Source organism: Colias eurytheme, chromosome 19 (assembly GCF_061535395.1).
Source record: "Colias eurytheme isolate Ceu_HAF_F1 chromosome 19, ilColEury1 Martin Lab GWU primary, whole genome shotgun sequence".
NCBI classification, from domain to species: domain Eukaryota; kingdom Metazoa; phylum Arthropoda; class Insecta; order Lepidoptera; family Pieridae; genus Colias; species Colias eurytheme.
The window spans coordinates 5,266,834-5,294,041 of record NC_142998.1 but is presented as its reverse complement, the minus strand read 5'-3'; the positions used below and the strand labels follow the sequence as shown (position 1 = coordinate 5,294,041).

The 27,208-nt window shown below is 31.4% G+C and overlaps 1 protein-coding gene across 1 annotated transcript in view; it reads right to left on the bottom strand.

The window, feature by feature from the left end:
* Positions 1-696: 696 nt before the first annotated feature.
* AdamTS-B (ADAM metallopeptidase with thrombospondin type 1 motif B) overlaps positions 697-27,208 on the bottom strand; it is a 66,603-nt gene continuing 40,091 nt past the window's right edge. The window contains exons 8-19 of the mRNA XM_090113428.1: positions 26,454-26,567; positions 10,774-10,920; positions 9,154-9,394; positions 8,432-8,619; positions 7,987-8,117; positions 7,646-7,768; positions 7,057-7,205; positions 6,290-6,405; positions 3,365-3,482; positions 2,965-3,133; positions 2,289-2,422; positions 697-2,093 (exon numbers count right to left, since the gene is read on the bottom strand). Of these exons, the coding sequence (XP_089969554.1) occupies positions 1,959-2,093; positions 2,289-2,422; positions 2,965-3,133; positions 3,365-3,482; positions 6,290-6,405; positions 7,057-7,205; positions 7,646-7,768; positions 7,987-8,117; positions 8,432-8,619; positions 9,154-9,394; positions 10,774-10,920; positions 26,454-26,567 (1,765 nt within the window). The 3' untranslated portion in view covers positions 697-1,958. The remainder of the gene's footprint in view (positions 2,094-2,288; positions 2,423-2,964; positions 3,134-3,364; positions 3,483-6,289; positions 6,406-7,056; positions 7,206-7,645; positions 7,769-7,986; positions 8,118-8,431; positions 8,620-9,153; positions 9,395-10,773; positions 10,921-26,453; positions 26,568-27,208) is intronic.

Here is a 27,208-nt window from a genome sequence, read left to right as displayed (position 1 = left end):
ATTAACAACTTTATTCGCAAGAATTGTTTCCTATTGACCGATCTGTTTGTTGGCTTTAACTTTCTCCGATTCGTAAAAAAATATGTAATATTTAAAAGCATTTAACACGAAAAACGAGCTTCGATTCCAAACAAAATAAGAGCTCATCTCGTAGTGCGCTCTTATTTGTCGAGACGATTTGTTTTGCACTTACGCGACAATAGTTAACGAAGTAATACATGATAAAAAACTTCATTTTTTCACTGGGATTTAAGTAAGACTGATTTATAGTTTCGATTATTTGTATTCGTTAACAATTCTAACTGAAAGCAAACCGTCTCTTAATTATTTATGTGTATTTTTAGTTAAAGACTTGTGTATTTTTAGTTTAAGAATTTCGTATTTGTAATCTCTCTAAATAAATATCATTTTTTATTGTTTCTACCACTCAATCTGATTTCTTAATGATTTTTTGTACCCTTGTGCTTATAATTTAGAATAAGAAAGTTATATAGACTTGAGTGTGCTTATTGGTTCGTGATCCATTAGGTGCTAGTCCGACTCCCACTATGAAATATTTAGTTTTGGTCCATGGTTCTTAGTATTCGAGTTCTCATTATATGCTACTTCGATATTGTAGAAGCAGGCCGTCGTTTGGCAACTTATAATGTTGAAGGGGTTAATGAGGATGTAGCAGTTTGAAATAAAAAAGAAAAGTTTGTAAAACAATGCATTTATTGCGATATCTAATTAAATACACAATTGTAATTAAATAATGCAGCGTGTAACATTCATGTATAAAACATTAAGTAATGGCGTATTTAACTAAGGTTAGTTTAGGGGTTGAAAATTAAAATTGTGTATTAATCGATTGACGTTTGCCCCCAAATGATTCTTAGAACTGAAACATTGGGAGGCTCAATTACAATATCATACCTACGTACAAATAAGGTACATATATTTAAATAGAAATACTTCTAATGTTATAATTATGCATAGTTACTTAAAACTACAGGACACAACAAAGCTGTTACAAAAATAAATATTGTTGCTACATTGTTCCGAAAATAAGGCACAGACAGTTGACAATGAATCCTTATTCTTATACACATGAAAACAAAATTGTTTAAAATTAATGTATTTACGTATAAATCTATTAGTTAGTTTTGTTACAGTCAAAGAGTCAGCGTCTTGAAGTATGACTAGCAATAAAATACTATAAATACAAATTGCTATAATAAATTCATCTGTATAAAAATATGAATCCCTCGGTGATCTAGTACAACTAGGGTTAACTTACAATTTACTTATCGATACGAGTGTCATAGTGGCAGTAACCGTGATTATGGCAACGTGAATTTCAATTCTAAGATATTTTTGGTCCAAAATTTTCATAGTCTCTACAAACGATTTCACGTCACGTCGGTTGGATTAAAGAAATACGTACATCATTTTAATACTGTTATATATAATATATTAGTCGTTACAACTAGAAAGGCTATGTTAAAACTAGACATTACTTAAATAATATGGCAGTAAGTGGTAATTGTAGAGCATTGTTTAATGTACTTTTACTGCGAGATTCGCACGCCCCCACAGAATGGTCCTACTCGAATACTTACGCGTAAGTGAATATGCCTATTCGATGGGTTACATAGGTATGCAATAACACGAAACAACAATTACCAAGACACAGTCATTCTTCATTCACATTCTGTTCTTTCACAATGTTTTTGCACAAAGTTCAGTTTCACTTTCACTTTTTGACGAAAATTCTTTTGTTCGTTGTTGTTTTTCGTCTGTTCATAGAACTTAAAGGTATGTTCTCATTTCGTCTTCACTGTCGATATTCATAGAATAAATTCTTCTTTAGTTTATCTTTCGTTATCGTTTACGTATTTCAAAATACTTTTCTATCTCTTAAGTGAGTAGAATCTGAGGGTAAGAGATGGTATTATCACATCTCTCCTCTGTTTAGTTTAACATGCCGGTACATCGGCACATCTGATAGAGCTGATCGGTTTTGTCGTCATATCGCATTCGGAATCGTGTACAACGGAATTTGATACTTTATTGACGCAATGTACATTTCTTTGCTTTGTAGCTTCTTGTCCCTGTAAAGATATTAGGAATATGTAGATATGTAATATTTACTATTCATTTTAACATAAACCTAAGCAATAGAAAACAGAATGCTAATTGATACCTAACATTGACAAACTTTTTACTCCTTATTGAAAGTGGCAAACATTGAACTGGTTTGATAATAATTTCAAGTGTTGATAGATAAGTAGTGGTTGATTACGTACGGGCATGTGGCAGGGCTGGCAGGGCTTCCAGGGGCCGACCCACCAGTGCGTGCAGGCGGGCTGCCAGCACTGCTGCACCGTCGTCACGTGCCGCGGCGTCTCCATGTTGTAGCACTGCGAGAGATCCACTTGCCCTGCAACGTTTAATGTTAAATCCATACTAATATTATAAATGCGAAAGTAACTCTGGCTGTCTGTCTGTTACTCAATCACGCCTTAACTACTGAACCAATTTGCATGAAATTTGGTATAGAGATATTTTGATACCCGAGAAAGGACATAGGATAGGTTTTATCCCGGAAATCCCACGGGAACAGGAACTATGCGGGTTTTTCTTTGACTGCGCGGGTGATGCCGCGGGTGGAAAGCTAGTGTTAAATAGCTATGCGAGTATTTTTGACCATATGAGTTCATCATAAAATATCACTAAAATAATGAGGGACGCTTTTCAGTAGAAACGTAGAATTAAGTTATTTTATTGAAATTGGAATGCAATTAATAGATCGATAACTGCGGCGTGTATTTGATGATGTTCAGATAATCTGTTTACGGCTGTAAAAGTGGAAGAATTTGCGTAAACGCAGAAATCAAATATCATTTTTTAGATAGGTACTAGGGCATGCAGCTCTATGGTAAAAGAAGTTTTAAATATGTATTTCAAAAACAGTAATCTTACGATTATGTTCATCAATGCACTGGTAGTGGCGGTACATGAAGCCGGAGCCACAGGACGCGGAGCAAGCGGACCACTCGGACAAACGGTACTGGAAGCGCTTCTTGGGCTGGTCCACTGTGTACTGGTAAGTCACGCCCGGGTTGCGCCGCTCGCCGCTTATTATGCGTTGCTGGAATTTTAAAAAAATGGTATGGTATGGTTTTAACATTTAGGGTAATCCAGTATAGTTGCATATATATCTTTAGGAAAGTAATATAAGGTTAACTAAACATAAACGGGGTATAACCCTACCTAGGTTATACCATGGTTATAACCCGTTTATTAGTATAGTACAGATTTAAGCACTTATAACAAAATTAGATAAGGCAGCCTCATTCATTACTATGTGCATTAGACTTACATAAACTTTAATATCTTCAGCGAGCGGTCCACTAATTCGAACTTTTTCCCAGTCACGATTCTTTTCGTAAATTGCCGGCGTTCCCGCAACAAAGTATTCTGTTAATGAGGTAGTATTGCTGAAAATAAACGTAAATCATTATAATTTGTATTTTTTCAAACATCGTCTAGAGACTAGAATCTAGATAACTCTCCTAGTATACTTATAGGTATATTAAGAAGAGCTGGAACGTCAACACATTTACACATTGCACATGTTAGGCCGGGAGATACTGACACAAAATTTCGGGTCATTTGTAACAGGATGGCGGTCTAGAGGGGTCTTAGTACGCAATGACAAAAAGAAAAATGATGGTCAGAACGCTGGTACCGGCGGACTAGTCGCGTGGGCGTTAGTCACACTCGTCGGATAAATAGCGAAAGTCCAACGATTTGTAACACAAAAATTTTAGAATTTACCGATAGCCCTTAAAAAAGATGTAGGCGGTAGTGTCATGCCATACAGTTACGATGTGACTTACAGTCCGCCATACCGACGTGAATGCGTTGATTTAAAAAAAACAATTCAACCATTTGTACCGGGCTCACTTTTGCACAGGTAACCATCGTCGTGCAGCCATTTACTAAAATCGCCATGCCATACTTTTCGGACGATTCCAAATGGTCGACATACCGCGGAAAATCTGCAAATTTTTGAATTTTTTTTCTCGCCAAACGATTTGTACCACCCTACATTTTTTTTCAACAACTCCTGAATGATTATAAATAGAAGTGTGATAATGCCATACCTGTGGGAGGTGGCGAATGTGTATAAGATTTTTTTCTTATTGTAAGATTTTATTCGTAGTTTGAACGATTTGTAGCAGTATGGCACTAATTTTTCCCTCTATTAAAAGTATGGCAAATATAATAATGGTCACGTTGCATCATATACTTTCCAAAAATGCCGTACTGGTACAAATCGCCAATTCTTTTCATTTTTTTTTACGTCTTGGCTTAAGTCTTACAATCATCCGCCCCATGTTTGCAATCTGCGATATTTTTTTCTAGGTAGAATTGTATACAAACAAACAGAATATAATGATCCCATACTGTAAAAAATTATTTTACGTATTGTACAGTCGTATTTTTGAAACGTGACGAATAAATTAATTTTCAAGTATGGCAGCACTTTTTCCCCCTACTAGAAGTATGGCAAATATAATAATGGTCACATTTTATCAAATACTCTCCAAAAATCCAAATGCAATACTGGTACAAATTGTTTGGCGAAAAAAAAATTTTATTGCAGATTTTCGGCGGTATGGTGGCCATTTGGAATCGTCCGAAAAGTATGGCATGGTGATTTTCGTAAATGTCTGCACGATGATGATTACCTGTGCAAAAGTTAGCCTGGTACAAATGTTTGAATTGTTTTTTTTTTAATCAACGCATCGCGTCGGTATGGGGGGCTGTAAGTTACACCGGAAAAGTATGGCATGACACTACCGCCTACATCTTTTTTATGGGCTATCGGTGAATTCTAAAATTTTTGTGTTACAAATTGTTTGACTTTCGCTATTTATCCGACGAGTTCGACTAACGCCCACGCGACTAGTCCGCCAGTACCAGCGTTCTGAGTTCTGACCATCATTTTTCTTTTAGTCATTGCGTAATAAGACCTCTGTAGAACCGCCATTCTGTTACAAATGACCCGAAATTTTGTGTCAGTATCTCCCGGCCTATGTATGTGTCATATTTTGCAATTGTTTATAAATACAGGGTGATGTAATTGGTGTAGTACGAATATCTAAAAATCTATGAAGAACTTTGTGATACAGTAAATGGAAGAATTATAGACTATTTTACAGTATTTAATAAAATCATTTAATTTTTTGTTCATTTTCATTAGAAATGTCAATTTTTCTCACCAAGGTGGAAATTTGGATGATAAGGATCTTGTTAGAAAAATATAAATTTTGACTAAAATCGGCATTTTTTTTTTCAAAAATCAAATTACTAATTAATAATCAGAGTTATCACATTATTAAAAAAAATAAGCCAAACTATACACATTTTTTACCTACTTGATGCAATCCTCAAAGATCATGGACATAGTGTATTGCGCCTTCCCCCATACCATCCAGAACTCAACCCAATAGAGTTACTATGGGGCATAATTAAAGGGAAAGTAGCATCACAAAATGTGAACTTTAACTTGAAAACTGTGGAAGAATTATTTAGAAAGGAAGCAAATGCTATTAGTCTGGATATGTTTAGTGACGTTTGGAGAAAGACGCGAGAACATGAGGAAAAATATATTCAATTAGAACCAAAAGTAGATAATAATTACACTGACTCATTTATAATAACATTAAGAAATTCCGACAACGAAACATCGAGTTCTTCGAGCGATGAAAGTTACAGTGAAGTAGAAGATTACGATTATGATTAAATAGATTCTTCTTCTTCTCTATAGATACTGCTTTCTGAATTGGTGGTAATTGTTAAAACTGTTAAACTGTTATGACGATTCAAAAGTGCTTCTAGAAGAAGTCTAATTGTATAAATGTTTGAGTTTGAGTTTAAAACCAATAGTGTGAAAATTATACAATAAACATGTAACACATATTTGTTAGCGCGTATTGGTAGGTATTACGTACTTACTACTCGACCAAAGTCAGGAATTTAATTATTATTTGATAATTGAATGATTATTAATACTTTTATCCAATTAGAAGGTAAATTATGAGAGCTTTCATAAGTAATTATATTTGCATATATATATATATCTACAACGCACCCATTTTACAATTCAAGTCTAAAATGAAACTAGAGTCGCATTTATTTTTGAACATACTGTAAGTGAAATTGCATAAGTGTGAGTACTGTGAACATGCCAGCTTTCCCTAATTTACCTATATAAACAAATAGCTATAATACTCACATAGCGCCGTTTAAGTATATTTTCCTCGATTTTGCACTCCCGATTGTAATATAATTGCCAGGATTAACTTTTTCTTGAATTTTCACATTTCTCGAACCGGCCGGAATAACGGCAACCTGATAACGGAATATATTAAAATTTAATGTTTTCTATTTGAAGTAGGACATTCTACTTTCGTTGATTATAAATCTGATCGTCCATCGACCTGGAAGTTTGCCAAAATATATTACACTATGATGGAAATCAGTAACGCTTGCAATATGATTTATGTACAGTTTGATTCTCGCGGAATTCTTTGCAAAAAATTAAGAGTCGGGTATCTTGAGTCCATAAAAATATACTTAAAATTGTTGTAGTTTTTAAATCTTACTTCGTATTCTTATAGATAGTTAAAACAAATGTCTATAGCGGGCTAGTACAGAAATATTCAATTGCGTTCAACTTTATTCACAAGTAGTCGACCTAGTTATCGAGTTTTTCGCCCTAGTTTATTTTTATTCATATAGATTTACTAGCTTTCCGCCTGCGGCTTCGCCCGCGTTTTCAAAGAAAAACCCGTTCCCGTAGGATTTCCGGGATAAAACCTATCCTATGTCCTTTCTCGGGTATCGAAATATCTCTATACCAAATTTCATGCAAATTGGTTCAGTAGTTAAGGCGTGATTGAGTAACAGACAGACAGACAGAGTTACTTTCGCATTTATAATATTAGTATGGATCACAGACATGTATATGAATTATGAATACCTACTGGTGTTAATAGTTACCTCGCTGAATCCCTCGCGGCGCGTGGTGTCCTTACTGTAGATGCCCTGCACGGTCTTGCACGCGGATCCGTCGCCGCCGCACACGCCGCACGCGTCCTCCTCCACGTTGGATTCTACTATCCAGTCGCAACCCACTTTGTAGCAAACACCTTTAAGGAATTATATTAAGTATATTGTATAGGTAGTAGTACATAGGAGGCGGGAGGCCCCAGCAGTGGGAACGTATGTGATAGTAGTAGCGGTAGAAGTAGAAGCTTAGAATTACATATTAGCTATAAGAAGTAGGCCACCAGTTTCCTATCTCCATTAATAAGAAAGTTTACAATTTATTATCATCACGTAACTTCCAATACAAGCGAAGCATCAATGATAAATGTTGCAAAAATATAAAAAAAAAAAAAATTTTTTTTGGTGCAAAATGTAGTCGCTGGGCTCTGTCTAGTTGTTTAATATAAACCTAACATTTATTTTTATACTAAACTGTAAACATATTAAATGTAGACATTTCATAAAATATTAATCGTGTATGGGGCCAAAATATATCAAAACAATGTTTTTACTTAAGTGTATTTATAAAGTATGTTCTTACCAGATATACACATATCTCTGGAGCCAATCTCTTGCCTACAAGGAGTGCCATCAATAACGAAGCCGCCCGCCATTTCCACATCCGCCCCGTTGCCGGGAACGCATCGAAGGTCACATGGTTTATCTGAACAATAATAACAATATTTTTATCGTGAATCATAATGTATTGTAATAACTGCTTAATTATAGGTGAATATAATAGTATATCGTAAATTGCAAGCAAGTTATTCAATGTTAAAGTCGAGAAAAAATACTCGTGAAAATAGGCTTTAAAAGTAACGACTAGTTGTAGGAATAAATGAAAAGATCAGATTTATATATTTGTTACAATGTATTGTATACCTTGGTCAATATAAGGTATCCAGTCCGAGATTGTTTCATTGTTGAATGTGACTTTGCTATACCTCTGGCACTGCACTTCCCTAAACGTCGGTTCGTTGATAGGGCACGGATCCGTGTTGCACACCTTATGCCTGAATGTATTAAAAATATCACTTATTATATAACCGGAAAATGAACAGGTCTAGAACGTTGAAAGTTTAGTGGCTGAATACATAATTTAATTGGCGCTAGATAACTCTTTATTATTTTATTAATCAAGTCGGTATAGTTGAAAGGAATCTATTTTATTAAGTTAAGGCAAAAGATTAATACATTAAGCAATAACTTACACAACAGCTTGAAAAAAAGATTAGAAAACAAGTAATTATGTGAATTTTGTTGTGGAACCTACTGTTAGAAAACCCGAATAAAAACGAGAGCTTAACAAATCTACAGTTCTGCTTACCGGCTTCTATCCCCAATGCAGTATTTCCCATTGTTCCCGGGTTTGGGATTGTTGCACTCCCGGTACTGAGTGGAGACGCCGGCGCCGCAGGTCCGCGAGCACTCGCTCCATTCGCTCCACGGGCCCCAGCCTCCGTCCAGTGGCGCGGGTGATGGCTCTTTTGGCACGCACTTTTGATTTTGACACCACTACGAAAGAATAACATTATGCATATAACCTAAGTGCAATGAAAATGCTATTAACAATGACTAAATCTGTTGATTCTTTTTATAATAGTAAACTTTATCACAGATCATATCATATTCTTAGTGATTTTTTATCAATATTTATTAGCGGTAGCTATATTTTTATCGATCGGCAATGGTGCAAATGGGTGTAATAAAATATATTAGTTTATTACATAAAATACCAGATCAAAGAGGCAGTTTCAGGTCAGTGTGATAAGATATTCAAAGGTAATCTATTTACTTAAACGTCCGTGGGTAATGAGATTCGTTAGTAGGCGCAACAAATTAATAAAACCTTCAACTCCTTGCATTGATTGATAAACGAGTAACGCGTTGGCGTAAAATACAGGTTTGACTACTGGAGATCCAAAAAAACTTAGTTAACTATATGGTTTAAAAATAAACTAGAATTGTTTGCTTTAAAGTTAAAGATACTCGGAGAATGTTCTTTTAATTTACATTTCATACAAGAACTGCATTGGAAATTATAATTACCATGTTCTCTCCGCAAGCGGTACCCGGCGCCGCCGGTCTCAGTATGGACGTGCACGTGTTGTTAACAAAGCACCACAGATGTTGGCAAAGCTCGTCTTTATTAGTGCATGAAATGGCTTCCGCGCCAAATTGCAGGTGGCACTGGGAGTCCTCATCGAACATGACTCCCGCCGGCACCTCTGGGTACACGTACGGCTCCTGTTGTGATGGCCTGTCACTTAAACATTCTCCTAACCCGGCACTGCAATGAATAATATAATTTTAAAGGATGGTAAACTATATAATATCCCTGACTAGCTGTTGCCCGCAGCTTCGCCTGCGTGAAATAGATAAATTTTCATGGTACAAACTTTCATCCCCTATTTGATTCCCTTGGGAGATGAATTTTCTAAAATCCTTTCTTAGGGGACGCCTACGTTATGAGTTTATGACATCTACCTGCATGCCAAATTTCAGCCCGATACGTCCAGTGGTTTGGGCTGTGCGTTGATAGATCACTATATCAGTCACCTTTGAGTATATAGATTCAGTTAGGTGAAATAGTTTGTACAAAATAATCAGGGAACTCACACGCTCTTGAATCTTGATAAAATTGAATAACATGTATGAGGAATGACTTGATAAAAATTTAAGTAGGTACCTACTACCTAAGTATGTCAAATTCTCAAAATATAGGTAAGTTTAAGTTTACAAATAATAATGTCTATGTTAACATTCATAATATCATAATTTCAAAGGTTTAAACGGCATTAAATTTATATTGCTTAAAAGCCTCATTATGCAACCATAAAAGCTATAAAGATTTTGCAATGCTTTTAGAAAACCTACACATCAATGTAAAACATGACACAAGTAATTAAATTAATAGAATGAACATATTTGCATTTCATTTACATGATGCAGATATTTATAAATGAGCGATATAAATAATGATTTAAGAAAATTTATGTAAGAAAAAGAACGTTCAAAAACGGTGTCGTGAAATAAAGATTTTATCCATTTTTATATCGCAATTTAATTTGAAAACGTGCCATATCTCCGACATTGTTTTGTCAGATTCGAATTCCATAATGGTAATGTAATTTAAAAAATGAACACGATGGTTGTTTTGGCTGAATATAATTGGGCCAATTGCTTTGAATGGACGCCGCGATACCTTAACGTACGCTTTAAGCATTTATTCTCTGTATTCATTTCCAACCACACCCAAAAATTCGCTTATTTTTATTGAATTTAATTTTTAAGTTTTCGAATTTTAATTTCACAAAAAATTGTCATCCGTTTCTTGTTGAATTAATTGGGGTCGACCACAAATGGTTTTAATTGCGTAGTACAGTTTTACACTGAAATCGACTCTAATATTAGCGGTCGCGATGCTGTCAGCATAAAATTACCAACTTCTTACATTTTAAAATATCAGACATTTGGCTTAGGGAGCTTTATACCTACACAGCTCTCTAAAAATAGAATAGAAAAGAGAAACAGAGAAAAACATTTAATGCAACAAACATAAATAAAAAGTAAAAAATAGCATGTGCATTGTGTATGTGCTACTTGTTTTTATAAGGCTTAAGGCTCATAAGCTCTTTGTGCACCTGCACTTATGAATTAGACACTTACTCTAAAAAGTTGGTGACATCTCGTTTGCTGCATCTCGACCAAGCGACTTGAACTGAATCGGCTTCAAACATAGGCGTCATGATGTGCAACGTGGAACCTTCGCGTCGGTGGCAGCCTATCTTTGCTGTGTCATGATAAAGTCCGAAACTGTAACAACGAATAAGAAAATCTCTTAAATATGTTTTGAGCGTAGCACGCGACAAGAGAACACGGAACTTCACTTGTAAGTTGTAGTTATAAAAAGTGTTTTACGAAACTGCTAATATATTATGTCACTTGTCAAGCTCTAGGTTGGGTAGAGGTGTAGAAAAGTTAAGGTCAAAGCTGTTTTGTAAGAAAGCTGAAAGACAGGCAATTTATTGTAACCAACATTAAAAAATCACATCATACCACTAACATTTCACATAGTTGACTCGAGTATCTGCTTATTCCATGGATGTCTATTACAAATTGATTACAAAGAACACTTGTCAAATATTTAATGTAACAATCATTTATTCTTTTGGGTTCAGTAGTTGCTCTCCTTGAATGAATCTACTAATAAATTATTAATGGTAATTATAAACGACTTTATTACTGTTGACATTAACCATGACACCTATAAATTAAACACCGATAAGGAAAATTGTTTAGTCCCACTGCATATAGTAAATAATATAGAAAATATTGGTTTTATAAATAAATGTGTAACCATTCTGGTTCCCATACATACAACGGACACATCACTCATATCTTGTTACTTATTTTCCTAGTTATAAAATGCATCCCTATTCTACATTGTTTCCATAAATAGAACTACAATTTACTTCATATGGTATCCATTCATTATTCTTCATTCATGATAAAGATATGAAAAAATAATAAAGAACATGTGTGGGCTGATAGTGCGGCGTCAATGCACCGAGTGCAACGTACTCGGCGAATGATGCATTCATAATATGTCTACAGTAGAAGAAGGACATTGGCTGGGGCCTGGGGCTCTTGTTTACGTAACTTACATAACTCGCGTTTGTTTCAGATCGTTGCTATTGTCTAGCACACTAACTGGAAATGGACACTGTTGTTGATGTATGCAAAACAGTTCAACGATTGTAAATAAATCGTGAGCAGAAGGAATTTCTTATTATTATGAAATATGTACATATATAATATTTTTGTTCGCAATCTTAAAAGCATCGTCCTTGAGGCATCCTAGCTTAGCAACGTGAGTCATGCTCCAAACTAAAACGGTAGGCAACAGTTCCCGAATAAGATGCGATTCGCTAACATTTCGTTTGTATGCAAATTGTTAGCGGCGTTATATTTTAGAATCCACTACACATGTTGTATATACACAGAATATTTTTAAAAGTGATAAATCTTCTGCAATAATCGTACTGATTTTTCGATCTTACTTGAATTTCCCTAATGTCCCTAGCTCCGTCACACTGGAACCCGCTTTAAAAAAAAACCTTACTTTTTTTCAGCCTATTTTACCTACAAACGATGCTAATAAATGTAGTATAGGTCAATTTTTTGTAGTCTTATTAGTTACTTAGAAAACATCATTGATATCGTTCGAAGTAAAAAATATAAATAATAGCGTGTTGATTAGTTTTGGAATGGGTTCCAAATTGATTGTAGTTTATTGTAGTGGCAAGAAAATTCTTTATTTGCGTTGTTTTATCTCAAATTATTGCAAGAAGGTCACAATAACAAGATTTTAAAAAATAAATAACACTTGTTCAAAAACTACAAACGATGCCAATAAATGTAGTATAGGTCAATGTTTTGTAGTCTTATTAGTTACTTAGAAAACATCATTGATATCGTTCGAAGTAAAAAATATAAATAATAGCGTGTTGATTTTTTTGGAATGGGTTCCAAATTGATTGTAGTTTATTGTAGTGGCAAGAAAATTCTTTATTTGCGTTGTTTTATCTCAAATTATTGCAAGAAGGTCACAATAACAAGATTTTAAAAAATAAATAATACTTGTTCAAGAACTACAAACGATGCCAATAAATGTAGTATAGGTCAATTTTTTGTAGTCTTATTAGTTACTTAGAAAACATCATTGATATCGTTCGAAGTAAAAAATATAAATAATAGCGTGTTGATTAGTTTTGGAATGGGTTCCAAATTGATTGTAGTTTATTGTAGTGGCAAGAAAATTCTTTATTTGCGTTGTTTTATCTCAAATTATTGCAAGAAGGTCACAGTAACAAGATTTTAAAAAATAAATAACACTTGTTCAAAAACTACAAACGATGCCAATAAATGTAGTATAGGTCAATTTTTTGTAGTCTTATTAGTTACTTAGAAAACATCATTGATATCGTTCGAAGTAAAAAATATAAATAATAGCGTGTTGATTAGTTTTGGAATGGGTTCCAAATTGATTGTAGTTTATTGTAGTGGCAAGAAAATTCTTTATTTGCGTTGTTTTATCTCAAATTATTGCAAGAAGGTCACAATAACAAGATTTAAAAAAATAAATAACACTTGTTCAAAAACTACAAACGATGCCAATAAATGTAGTATAGGTCAATTTTTTGTAGTCTTATTAGTTACTTAGAAAACATCATTGATATCGTTCGAAGTAAAAAATATAAATAATAGCGTGTTGATTTTTTTGAAATGGGTTCCAAATTGATTGTAGTTTATTGTAGTGGCAAGAAAATTCTTTATTTGCGTTGTTTTATCTCAAATTATTGCAAGAAGGTCACAATAACAAGATTTTAAAAAATAAATAATACTTGTTCAAGAACTACAAACGATGCCAATAAATGTAGTATAGGTCAATTTTTTGTAGTCTTATTAGTTACTTAGAAAACATCATTGATATCGTTCGAAGTAAAAAATATAAATAATAGCGTGTTGATTATAGTTTTGGAATGGGTTCCAAATTGATTGTAGTTTATTGTAGTGGCAAGAAAATTCTTTATTTGCGTTGTTTTATCTCAAATTATTGCAAGAAGGTCACAATAACAAGATTTTAAAATATAAATAACACTTGTTCAAAAACTACAAACGATGCCAATAAATGTAGTATAGGTCAATTTTTTGTAGTCTTATTAGTTACTTAGAAAACATCATTGATATCGTTCGAAGTAAAAAATATAAATAATAACGTGTTGATTAGTTTTGGAATGGGTTCCAAATTGATTGTAGTTTATTGTAGTGGCAAGAAAATTCTTTATTTGCGTTGTTTTATCTCAAATTATTGCAAGAAGGTCACAATAACAAGATTTTAAAAAATAAATAACACTTGTTCAAAAACTACAAACGATGCCAATAAATGTAGTATAGGTCAATTTTTTGTAGTCTTATTAGTTACTTAGAAAACATCATTGATATCGTTCGAAGTAAAAAATATAAATAATAGCGTGTTGATTAGTTTTGGAATGGGTTCCAAATTGATTGTAGTTTATTGTAGTGGCAAGAAAATTTTTTATTTGCGTTGTTTCATCTCAAATTATTACAAGAAGGTCACAATAACGAGATTTTAAAAAATAAATAACACTTGTTCAAAAACTACAAACAATGTAGTTGATTGTAGCTAAACTCATATGTTTGTAGTGGCTGCTGAACCCCTGTAAGCAATAAAAAACAAAAAATTTAGTGTTCAATAAGTTAATATATTCAAAACAATTATGAGCCTTGGATTTCGTGTCGTTTGTAGTTTTAGAAAAAAAATATTCATGCTCATACATACATCTTCGCAGACGTGCGTGTTTGTGTATGCGTGTGGGAGTTTCGTAATTTAGTGTACATTAAATTGCACATGATATATGTTAAAAAAAAAAGAGTTGGATATCTTTAATGTTCAGTAGTTTGCTGTTAAATGTTACAAAGTCACTTAATAATCCGAAACTGCTGAGACGACAAAAGTAATTAAAATGAAATAATGGATAAATTCCATCCGAAACGAAAAAAAAACTCAAAATAGTGCAATATAAAAAATTGGAATTAATATTGTCATTTATCGTTTATTGTAGTACTGGTAAAATAATTTATCCTCTAAAATAACTTCAAGAAAAATCAGATAAAACTAGCCAAATTGTAGTGGTATAATAAAATGACACTGGCATAAAAACTACAAACGATATGAACAATTGTCACAGTACCTTTATATTTGTATGTCTTGCTTATTACTGATTATAAGTGCGAATGAATAAATCTACTTAGTGTTTGATAGAGTGATACATTTTAAGACGTTAGAAAATAGAAAAGGAAATCGTTCGTAGTTTTACAGTTTGTCTTCCGACAGCATACCTTTATATGTATATGGACATTACCGATTAAATATAAGCGTGCGTACACAAGTTTACAGTTACTATAGTGCCTTCAGTAAATGTAGCATCGATTATACCTCAAAATATAAATTCAAAATCGTTGGACTTACAAGTATGTGCTGTTTTTCGTATTAAAAAATAATGACAGCCAACTATACACGGACTTTCGTAAGTATTGAAAACTTGAGCTGCAAATGAGTTGAATTTTTAATTATAATTTCTGAAAGTGTAAAACTTTTTGATAATTGAAAATTGTTAAACAATAATCAGAGAGTAATTGTTAGTATTTTTAACAACAGCTACGATACAGTTGAAGGATCGTATACTACAAACGATTTTATAAACTGTAGAGCTTTTTGAAGACTAAAAATTGGTTCATCGAAAGCCTTATACTGCGTTTATAGTGATTCAAGAGCAAAAAAATATTTCTTTTTTATTTATTTTTATCTACAAACGATGCTGATGAATGTAGTATAGGTCAATTTGTTTGTTATTGTGTGTTATTTATTTTTTAAAATCTCGTTATTGTGACCTTCTTGCAATGATTTGAGATGAAACAACGCAAATAAAAAATTTTCTTGCCACTACAATAAACTACAATCAATTTGGAACCCATTCCCAAACTAATCAACACGCTATTATTTATATTTTTTACTTCGAACGATATCAATGATGTTTTCTAAGTAACTAATAAGACTACAAAAAATTGACCTATACTACATTTATTGGCATCGTTTGTAGTTTTTGAACAAGTGTTATTTATTTTTTTAACCTTTAAGTATGGACGTGGAGTCTCACAGGCTACTCAATGTTTACGTTTTCATAGTTTCACCTATTTCCCCCCGCTCCCCGGGATTGAGCGGCTCAGTAGCTTTTGTTTTAGTTGCCAAACTACCAACGAGGGAGGAGGTTGTGTCGTCCGGTGAATATTACGTGAGTAATAACCATCCAAAAATGGACTGGAGCCTGTCAGGCTACACGTCCATTGTTGTCATATAATATATTTTATAAGGGCGATTATGTTTGTTTCAGATTTTGTAGTACAAAATGTCAAATTATAAATAATGCCGTTAATTTTTCATCAAAACTACCGTCTACGACTTCTGTTCAGGGCCCTGCGCAAAAAATTTCCGTGTCGCTGATCCAACTTTCGAACAAAAAGTGAGTGAGTTGTTCGCTACGGATTAGTCTGACAATGAAGAAAATATTGAAGGTTTTTTTTTTTATATTGGAGTCCGAACTAATACAAAATCATGAGAGTGACAGTGATGAAGATCAGGACCAAGATCAGGACCATGATCAGGACCATGATCAGGACCAAGATCAGGACCAAGATCAGGAACGGGAACCGGACCAGGTCCTAGGAGAAGAATCGGACAGTTCCAAAAGCTTTGGAAAGAGGAGATTTTTAAACAAAACTAGCACTCGTGCTTGTAGTGCCTCATGTGCAAAGACGTGTTATAAATACTTCATTGCCAAGAGAACTGAGGTTGACTATGAATCGCTTTTTAGGTAATGATATGGTTACAGATGGTGTCCAGGATCAAGAAACCATTCAAGGGTCCAGAAGAGCATGTAGAATCTGTCCCGCGAAAAAACATAGGGTAACTACCTATGTTTGTGTTGGGTGCAAGAAACCTGTGTGTCTCCAATGTTCTAGACCTTTGTGCACTGACTGCCAATAAATTAGCGTTATCAGACCGTTGTCAATATTTTTTGTATTAGTTACCTGAAGTAGGTATTTTGTGTTTTTGGTTCCTTATATATTATATTTTAAGAAAAAAAGACTCATTTTGTTATAGTCATAAGTTTGGCTGTTTTTAATATCTAAAAATGTAGCCTAAGTAAATTTAGACTTAAAAGTGTCACGATTTTTTATTTTTTACATTTCTATATTTTTTTTAATAAAAGTTGATTACATAAGCACGTTATTTTATTGCTAAATCCCATAAAATTCAATATCCAATCAGCTTTAAAGCAACCTTATATCAAATTCTCAAAAAAAAAGTATGTACATATAGGAGCCTGTGAGACTCCACGTCCGCAGTAGTGTTAAGAAAAAATGACGTCCATACTTAAAGGTTAAATCTTGTTATTGTGACCTTCTTGCAATAATTTGAGATAAAACAACGCAAATAAAGAATTTTCTTGCCACTACAATAAACTACAATCAATTTGGAACCCATTCCAAAACTAATCAACACGCTATTATTTATATTTTTTACTTCGAACGATATCAATGATGTTTTCTAAGTAACTAATAAGACTACAAAAAATTGACCTTTACTACATTTATTGGCATCGTTTGTAGTTTTTGAACAAGTGTTATTTATTTTTTAAAATCTTGTTATTGTGACCTTCTTGCAATAATTTGAGATAAAACAACGCAAATAAAGAATTTTCTTGCCACTACAATAAACTACAATCAATTTGGAACCCATTCCAAAACTAATCAACACGCTATTATTTATATTTTTTACTTCGAACGATATCAATGATGTTTTCTAAGTAACTAATAAGACTACAAAAAATTGACCTATACTACATTTATTGGCATCGTTTGTAGTTTTTGAACAAGTGTTATTTATATTTTAAAATCTTGTTATTGTGACCTTCTTGCAATAATTTGAGATAAAACAACGCAAATAAAGAATTTTCTTGCCACTACAATAAACTACAATCAATTTGGAACCCATTCCAAAACTATAATCAAAACGCTATTATTTATATTTTTTACTTCGAACGATATCAATGATGTTTTCTAAGTAACTAATAAGACTACAAAAAATTGACCTATACTACATTTATTGGCATCGTTTGTAGTTCTTGAACAAGTATTATTTATTTTTTAAAATCTTGTTATTGTGACCTTCTTGCAATAATTTGAGATAAAACAACGCAAATAAAGAATTTTCTTGCCACTACAATAAACTACAATCAATTTGGAACCCATTTCAAAAAAATCAACACGCTATTATTTATATTTTTTACTTCGAACGATATCAATGATGTTTTCTAAGTAACTAATAAGACTACAAAAAATTGACCTATACTACATTTATTGGCATCGTTTGTAGTTTTTGAACAAGTGTTATTTATTTTTTAAAATCTTGTTATTGTGACCTTCTTGCAATAATTTGAGATAAAACAACGCAAATAAAGAATTTTCTTGCCACTACAATAAACTACAATCAATTTGGAACCCATTCCAAAACTAATCAACACGCTATTATTTATATTTTTTACTTCGAACGATATCAATGATGTTTTCTAAGTAACTAATAAGACTACAAAAAATTGACCTATACTACATTTATTGGCATCGTTTGTAGTTTTTGAACAAGTGTTATTTATTTTTTAAAATCTTGTTACTGTGACCTTCTTGCAATAATTTGAGATAAAACAACGCAAATAAAGAATTTTCTTGCCACTACAATAAACTACAATCAATTTGGAACCCATTCCAAAACTAATCAACACGCTATTATTTATATTTTTTACTTCGAACGATATCAATGATGTTTTCTAAGTAACTAATAAGACTTCAAAAAATTGACCTATACTACATTTATTGGCATCGCTTGTAGTTCTTGAACAAGTATTATTTATTTTTTAAAATCTTGTTATTGTGACCTTCTTGCAATAATTTGAGATAAAACAACGCAAATAAAGAATTTTCTTGCCACTACAATAAACTACAATCAATTTGGAACCCATTCCAAAACTAATCAACACGCTATTATTTATATTTTTTTACTTCGAACGATATCAATGATGTTTTCTAAGTAACTAATAAGACTACAAAAAATTGACCTATACTTCATTTATTGGCATACATATGAGTTTAGCTACAATCAACTACATTGTTTGTAGTTTTTGAACAAGTGTTATTTATTTTTTAAAATCTCGTTATTGTGACCTTCTTGCAATAATTTGAGATGAAACAACGCAAATAAAAAATTATCTTGCCACTACAATAAACTACAATCAATATGGAACCCATTCCAAAACTAATCAACACGCTATTATTTATATTTTTTACTTCGAACGATATCAATGATGTTTTCTAAGTAACTAATAAGACTACAAAAAATTGACCTATACTACATTTATTGGCATCGTTTGTAGTTTTTGAACAAGTGTTATTTATTTTTTTAAATCTTGTTATTGTGACCTTCTTGCAATAATTTGAGATAAAACAACGCAAATAAAGAATTTTCTTGCCACTACAATAAACTACAATCAATTTGGAACCCATTCCAAAACTAATCAACACGCTATTATTTATATTTTTTACTTCGAACGATATCAATGATGTTTTCTAAGTAACTAATAAGACTACAAAAAATTGACCTATACTACATTTATTGGCATACATATGAGTTTAGCTACAATCAACTACATTGTTTGTAGTTTTTGAACAAGTGTTATTTATTTTTTAAAATCTCGTTATTGTGACCTTCTTGCAATAATTTGAGATGAAACAACGCAAATAAAAATTTTTCTTGCCACTACAATAAACTACAATCAATTTGGAACCCATTCCAAAACTAATCAACACGCTATTATTTATATTTTTTACTTCGAACGATATCAATGATGTTTTCTAAGTAACTAATAAGACTACAAAAAATTGACCTATACTACATTTATTGGCATCGTTTGTAGTTTTTGAACAAGTGTTATTTATTTTTTAAAATCTTGTTATTGTGACCTTCTTGCAATAATTTGAGATAAAACAACGCAAATAAAGAATTTTCTTGCCACTACAATAAACTACAATCAATTTGGAACCCATTCCAAAACTATAATCAACACGCTATTATTTATATTTTTTACTTCAAACGATATCAATGATGTTTTCTAAGTAACTAATAAGACTACAAAAAATTGACCTATACTACATTTATTGGCATCGTTTGTAGTTCTTGAACAAGTATTATTTATTTTTTAAAATCTTGTTATTGTGACCTTCTTGCAATAATTTGAGATAAAACAACGCAAATAAAGAATTTTCTTGCCACTACAATAAACTACAATCAATTTGGAACCCATTTCAAAAAAATCAACACGCTATTATTTATATTTTTTACTTCGAACGATATCAATGATGTTTTCTAAGTAACTAATAAGACTACAAAAAATTGACCTATACTACATTTATTGGCATCGTTTGTAGTTTTTGAACAAGTGTTATTTATTTTTTAAAATCTTGTTATTGTGACCTTCTTGCAATAATTTGAGATAAAACAACGCAAATAAAGAATTTTCTTGCCACTACAATAAACTACAATCAATTTGGAACCCATTCCAAAACTAATCAACACGCTATTATTTATATTTTTTACTTCGAACGATATCAATGATGTTTTCTAAGTAACTAATAAGACTACAAAAAATTGACCTATACTACATTTATTGGCATCGTTTGTAGTTTTTGAACAAGTGTTATTTATTTTTTAAAATCTTGTTATTGTGACCTTCTTGCAATAATTTGAGATAAAACAACGCAAATAAAGAATTTTCTTGCCACTACAATAAACTACAATCAATTTGGAACCCATTCCAAAACTAATCAACACGCTATTATTTATATTTTTTACTTCGAACGATATCAATGATGTTTTCTAAGTAACTAATAAGACTTCAAAAAATTGACCTATACTACATTTATTGGCATCGCTTGTAGTTCTTGAACAAGTATTATTTATTTTTTAAAATCTTGTTATTGTGACCTTCTTGCAATAATTTGAGATAAAACAACGCAAATAAAGAATTTTCTTGCCACTACAATAAACTACAATCAATTTGGAACCCATTCCAAAACTAATCAACACGCTATTATTTATATTTTTTTACTTCGAACGATATCAATGATGTTTTCTAAGTAACTAATAAGACTACAAAAAATTGACCTATACTTCATTTATTGGCATACATATGAGTTTAGCTACAATCAACTACATTGTTTGTAGTTTTTGAACAAGTGTTATTTATTTTTTTAAATCTCGTTATTGTGACCTTCTTGCAATAATTTGAGATGAAACAACGCAAATAAAAAATTATCTTGCCACTACAATAAACTACAATCAATATGGAACCCATTCCAAAACTAATCAACACGCTATTATTTATATTTTTTACTTCGAACGATATCAATGATGTTTTCTAAGTAACTAATAAGACTACAAAAAATTGACCTATACTACATTTATTGGCATCGTTTGTAGTTTTTGAACAAGTGTTATTTATTTTTTTAAATCTTGTTATTGTGACCTTCTTGCAATAATTTGAGATAAAACAACGCAAATAAAGAATTTTCTTGCCACTACAGTAAACTACAATCAATTTGGAACCCATTCCAAAACTAATCAACACGCTATTATTTATATTTTTTACTTCGAACGATATCAATGATGTTTTCTAAGTAACTAATAAGACTACAAAAAATTGACCTATACTACATTTATTGGCATACATATGAGTTTAGCTACAATCAACTACATTGTTTGTAGTTTTTGAACAAGTGTTATTTATTTTTTAAAATCTCGTTATTGTGACCTTCTTGCAATAATTTGAGATGAAACAACGCAAATAAAAATTTTTCTTGCCACTACAATAAACTACAATCAATTTGGAACCCATTCCAAAACTAATCAACACGCTATTATTTATATTTTTTACTTCGAACGATATCAATGATGTTTTCTAAGTAACTAATAAGACTACAAAAAATTGACCTATACTACATTTATTGGCATCGTTTGTAGTTTTTGAACAAGTGTTATTTATTTTTTAAAATCTTGTTATTGTGACCTTCTTGCAATAATTTGAGATAAAACAACGCAAATAAAGAATTTTCTTGCCACTACAATAAACTACAATCAATTTGGAACCCATTCCAAAACTATAATCAACACGCTATTATTTATATTTTTTACTTCAAACGATATCAATGATGTTTTCTAAGTAACTAATAAGACTACAAAAAATTGACCTATACTACATTTATTGGCATCGTTTGTAGTTCTTGAACAAGTATTATTTATTTTTTAAAATCTTGTTATTGTGACCTTCTTGCAATAATTTGAGATAAAACAACGCAAATAAAGAATTTTCTTGCCACTACAATAAACTACAATCAATTTGGAACCCATTTCAAAAAAATCAACACGCTATTATTTATATTTTTTACTTCGAACGATATCAATGATGTTTTCTAAGTAACTAATAAGACTACAAAAAATTGACCTATACTACATTTATTGGCATCGTTTGTAGTTTTTGAACAAGTGTTATTTATTTTTTAAAATCTTGTTATTGTGACCTTCTTGCAATAATTTGAGATAAAACAACGCAAATAAAGAATTTTCTTGCCACTACAATAAACTACAATCAATTTGGAACCCATTCCAAAACTAATCAACACGCTATTATTTATATTTTTTACTTCGAACGATATCAATGATGTTTTCTAAGTAACTAATAAGACTACAAAAAATTGACCTATACTACATTTATTGGCATCGTTTGTAGTTTTTGAACAAGTGTTATTTATTTTTTAAAATCTTGTTATTGTGACCTTCTTGCAATAATTTGAGATAAAACAACGCAAATAAAGAATTTTCTTGCCACTACAATAAACTACAATCAATTTGGAACCCATTCCAAAACTAATCAACACGCTATTATTTATATTTTTTACTTCGAACGATATCAATGATGTTTTCTAAGTAACTAATAAGACTTCAAAAAATTGACCTATACTACATTTATTGGCATCGCTTGTAGTTCTTGAACAAGTATTATTTATTTTTTAAAATCTTGTTATTGTGACCTTCTTGCAATAATTTGAGATAAAACAACGCAAATAAAGAATTTTCTTGCCACTACAATAAACTACAATCAATTTGGAACCCATTCCAAAACTAATCAACACGCTATTATTTATATTTTTTTACTTCGAACGATATCAATGATGTTTTCTAAGTAACTAATAAGACTACAAAAAATTGACCTATACTTCATTTATTGGCATACATATGAGTTTAGCTACAATCAACTACATTGTTTGTAGTTTTTGAACAAGTGTTATTTATTTTTTTAAATCTCGTTATTGTGACCTTCTTGCAATAATTTGAGATGAAACAACGCAAATAAAAAATTATCTTGCCACTACAATAAACTACAATCAATATGGAACCCATTCCAAAACTAATCAACACGCTATTATTTATATTTTTTACTTCGAACGATATCAATGATGTTTTCTAAGTAACTAATAAGACTACAAAAAATTGACCTATACTACATTTATTGGCATCGTTTGTAGTTTTTGAACAAGTGTTATTTATTTTTTTAAATCTTGTTATTGTGACCTTCTTGCAATAATTTGAGATAAAACAACGCAAATAAAGAATTTTCTTGCCACTACAGTAAACTACAATCAATTTGGAACCCATTCCAAAACTAATCAACACGCTATTATTTATATTTTTTACTTCGAACGATATCAATGATGTTTTCTAAGTAACTAATAAGACTACAAAAAATTGACCTATACTACATTTATTGGCATACATATGAGTTTAGCTACAATCAACTACATTGTTTGTAGTTTTTGAACAAGTGTTATTTATTTTTTAAAATCTCGTTATTATGACCTTCTTGCAATAATTTGAGATGAAACAACGCAAATAAAAATTTTTCTTGCCACTACAATAAACTACAATCAATTTGGAACCCATTCCAAAACTAATCAACACGCTATTATTTATATTTTTTACTTCGAACGATATCAATGATGTTTTCTAAGTAACTAATAAGACTACAAAAAATTGACCTATACTACATTTATTGGCATCGTTTGTAGTTTTTGAACAAGTGTTATTTATTTTTTAAAATCTTGTTATTGTGACCTTCTTGCAATAATTTGAGATAAAATAACGCAAATAAAGAATTTTCCTTCCACTACAATAAACTACAATCAATTTGGAACCCATTCCAAAACTAATCAACACGCTATTATTTATATTTTTTACTTCGAACGATATCAATGATGTTTTCTAAGTAACTAATAAGACTACAAAAAATTGACCTATACTACATTTATTGGCATCGTTTGTAGTTTTTGAACAAGTGTTATTTATTTTTTAAAATCTTGTTATTGTGACCTTCTTGCAATAATTTGAGATAAAACAACGCAAATAAAGAATTTTCTTGCCACTACAATAAACTACAATCCATTTGGAACCCATTCCAAAACTAATCAACACGCTATTATTTATATTTTTTACTTCAAACGATATCAATGATGTTTTCTAAGTAACTAATAAGACTACAAAAAATTGACCTATACTACATTTATTAGCATCGTTTGTAGGTAAAATAGGCTGAAAAAAAGTAAGGTTTTTTTTAAAGCGGGTTCCAGCGTGACGGAGCTAATGTCCCTGCAATTGTATTATACTTGAAACAATATTAAATCTTATATCCATAAGCTCTTAGGAAATGTAAATAAAAAAATGTTATACCTATTGAATTAGATTCTTCCGATGACAAATACGTGTAGTTGTAAACGAGTACACCAACCTACTACAAACCAAGAGATACCGTAATCTATGTAAATGATATTTTAATGCTTTATGAATTGAAAGATGAAAGCTGCAAATGAATACATTATAATAAGACAAAGTGATAGATACTCATTATACAAGTGAAATCAATTCATACTGAACATGTTTCGAAACAATGAAAGCTAAATACTTAGGTAACAATTGAGATCTTACAGCTTAAGAAATGCGGTGTAATGTTATATAGTAACCCATTTAGCACGGTATTTTTGTGTTTGTTGTTAATTTAATAACAGCGTTTATGAATCTAAGCCAATAGGTAAGTAGTGTTACGTTATAACTATGAAATCCGAAGCAATATAAATCTTACAGGATTTACTCGGGCACATAAATGTACGATTTATTGCTAGCTGTAATGTTTACTCGAATAACGTACATTCCTACGGATATCATAACATTTGTGTGCGAATTTCGAACACTTTGATGTGAACATTGTTTTGCTCTATAAAATAAGAAATTAGGAAAATTAAGAATCAAGTAATTTTTAATACTTAGATATTTGAATTAAATTGATCAGTAAGGAATGTGGCAGCAACATACCTATAGGTACTAGATTTTACTGTTTATAAAATTTATATGAAACACATTTCCAATATGTAAGTTAGGATTATACTTACATACAGTAAGTAATACTCGTTTATTCTGTCAACTGAGGTTAAAGCAGTTGATTTGGAATGATGACATTTAACATTTAAAGGATAAAATGGTTTTCTCATGTCTGATATTTAACAGAAACAGAAGTCAAAGGTGTCTCAAACAACTCTATTGTTAAATCTTATCTTGTTCCTTGGTTTCACAACTTACAACAAGGATACATTCTTTGTTTATTTTAGATGTAACTAGGGAATTGTATTTGAATAGAAACCTTTTGAATATTATTTTTTAGAATAACTCTTTTAACAAATATTTTAATTACAAACATGTATCAGTAAAAATAAAAAAAGGTTTATTTGTTCTTTCTTTTGTCGTTGATCTATAATATAAAAATGAATCGCAAAATGTGTTGGTAAGCGCATAACTCGAGAACGGGTGGACCGATTTCGATAATTCTTTTTTTATTATATTCCTTGAAGTACCAGGATGGTTCTTATGTAGAGAAAACATAAATATGTACCACGGGCGAAGCCGGGGCGGACCGCTAGTTGAATATAATTTTGTCCGCTAAGAAGGAGTTTAACTTTTAAGATTGATAATAAATAAAAATAATGTTCAATGGATATTTAAATATGCACAATGCATGTTTAAAAATCCATACAAATATTATAAATGCTGTCTGTCAATTTTAAAATAAAATATGAATTTGACGTTGACGAAAAAAAAATAACTGAAGAAAAAGGTAATGGAAGTTTTGCCCCTGTGTGAAAGCGCGAGATACAGCTAATATGCTAATAAAAATAAAGTAGTTTAAAAAATGTAAATAAGCAAAACTTAGATCCTTTTTATAATTGAAATAAGTGGGAGTTAAAATTATAAAAATTAATGAACACCACATTCCAGTTTTGGAGGTTGATATTTAAAATTTTTTGGTCTTCGATGAATATTTCCTAGAATCGAATTTGATACTTATCCTCATTATAACTCAACACATAAATCTACCGCAGTATCCTACTTTATAGCTTCTGCACAATATTGGTATTTCCGTTCTATTTCATTAATTTTATATCACTGCCCAGTCTCAAGAACGTTTCTTTATAAATAGGTGCCTCATACTGCAACAATTTTGCCGAAGTTTAAACTCAATTTGATTATGAATGATAATGTTAAGTACACTTACTTATGTCCCAACTCATGTGTGATGGTGTGTGCCAGCGCAATGCCGTTGTCTTCGTTGACAGAACAACTGCGGTCCGGCTTGCACATGCCGGCCACATGCGCCATACCTAGAGTGCTGCAAATTCATATATTACATTAAGATCATAAAATAAAGAGAGAAAAAAAATGCAACTGATACTGGTGAACAAAAGACGCTGAAGCAAGAGAAATACATATATATGTAATAGATAAAACTTTAAAGTTCGAATAAGGCAGTATTGTCCCATAGTAACAATATTTTATACCTACATGAATAACCTACCTCCGAAATCGTAGCAGGATGTGTATTAAAATTAAATAAATATACTAATTTATGGATGAAATATTTAAAAAAACATCGCTTTTAATCAGAATACGAGACGAATATATTGTTCTAGTTTTGTTGTTTGTTGTTGGAATCGGAAAAATATGTATATCTGCTGCTATTTAGCGCTAAATCATAACTAACTAAGGTCATTTGAATATACATAGTGTAGAATAATTCAAGAATATAGCCACTTAATTCAATGTTATCCAAGGAATAAATACGCGTTATAATCATAATATTATAATTATTTCCCAATAATAAAATTTTGAGATGGAAAATTCCAAGGAAAATAGGGACTCATTTTTATATATAGAGATATGGACTCATACCTCTGAGGCGCCGGAACCAAACAAGACACTATCACGACATCATTAATACATATATTACATCATGCAATAGTGTTGACACAT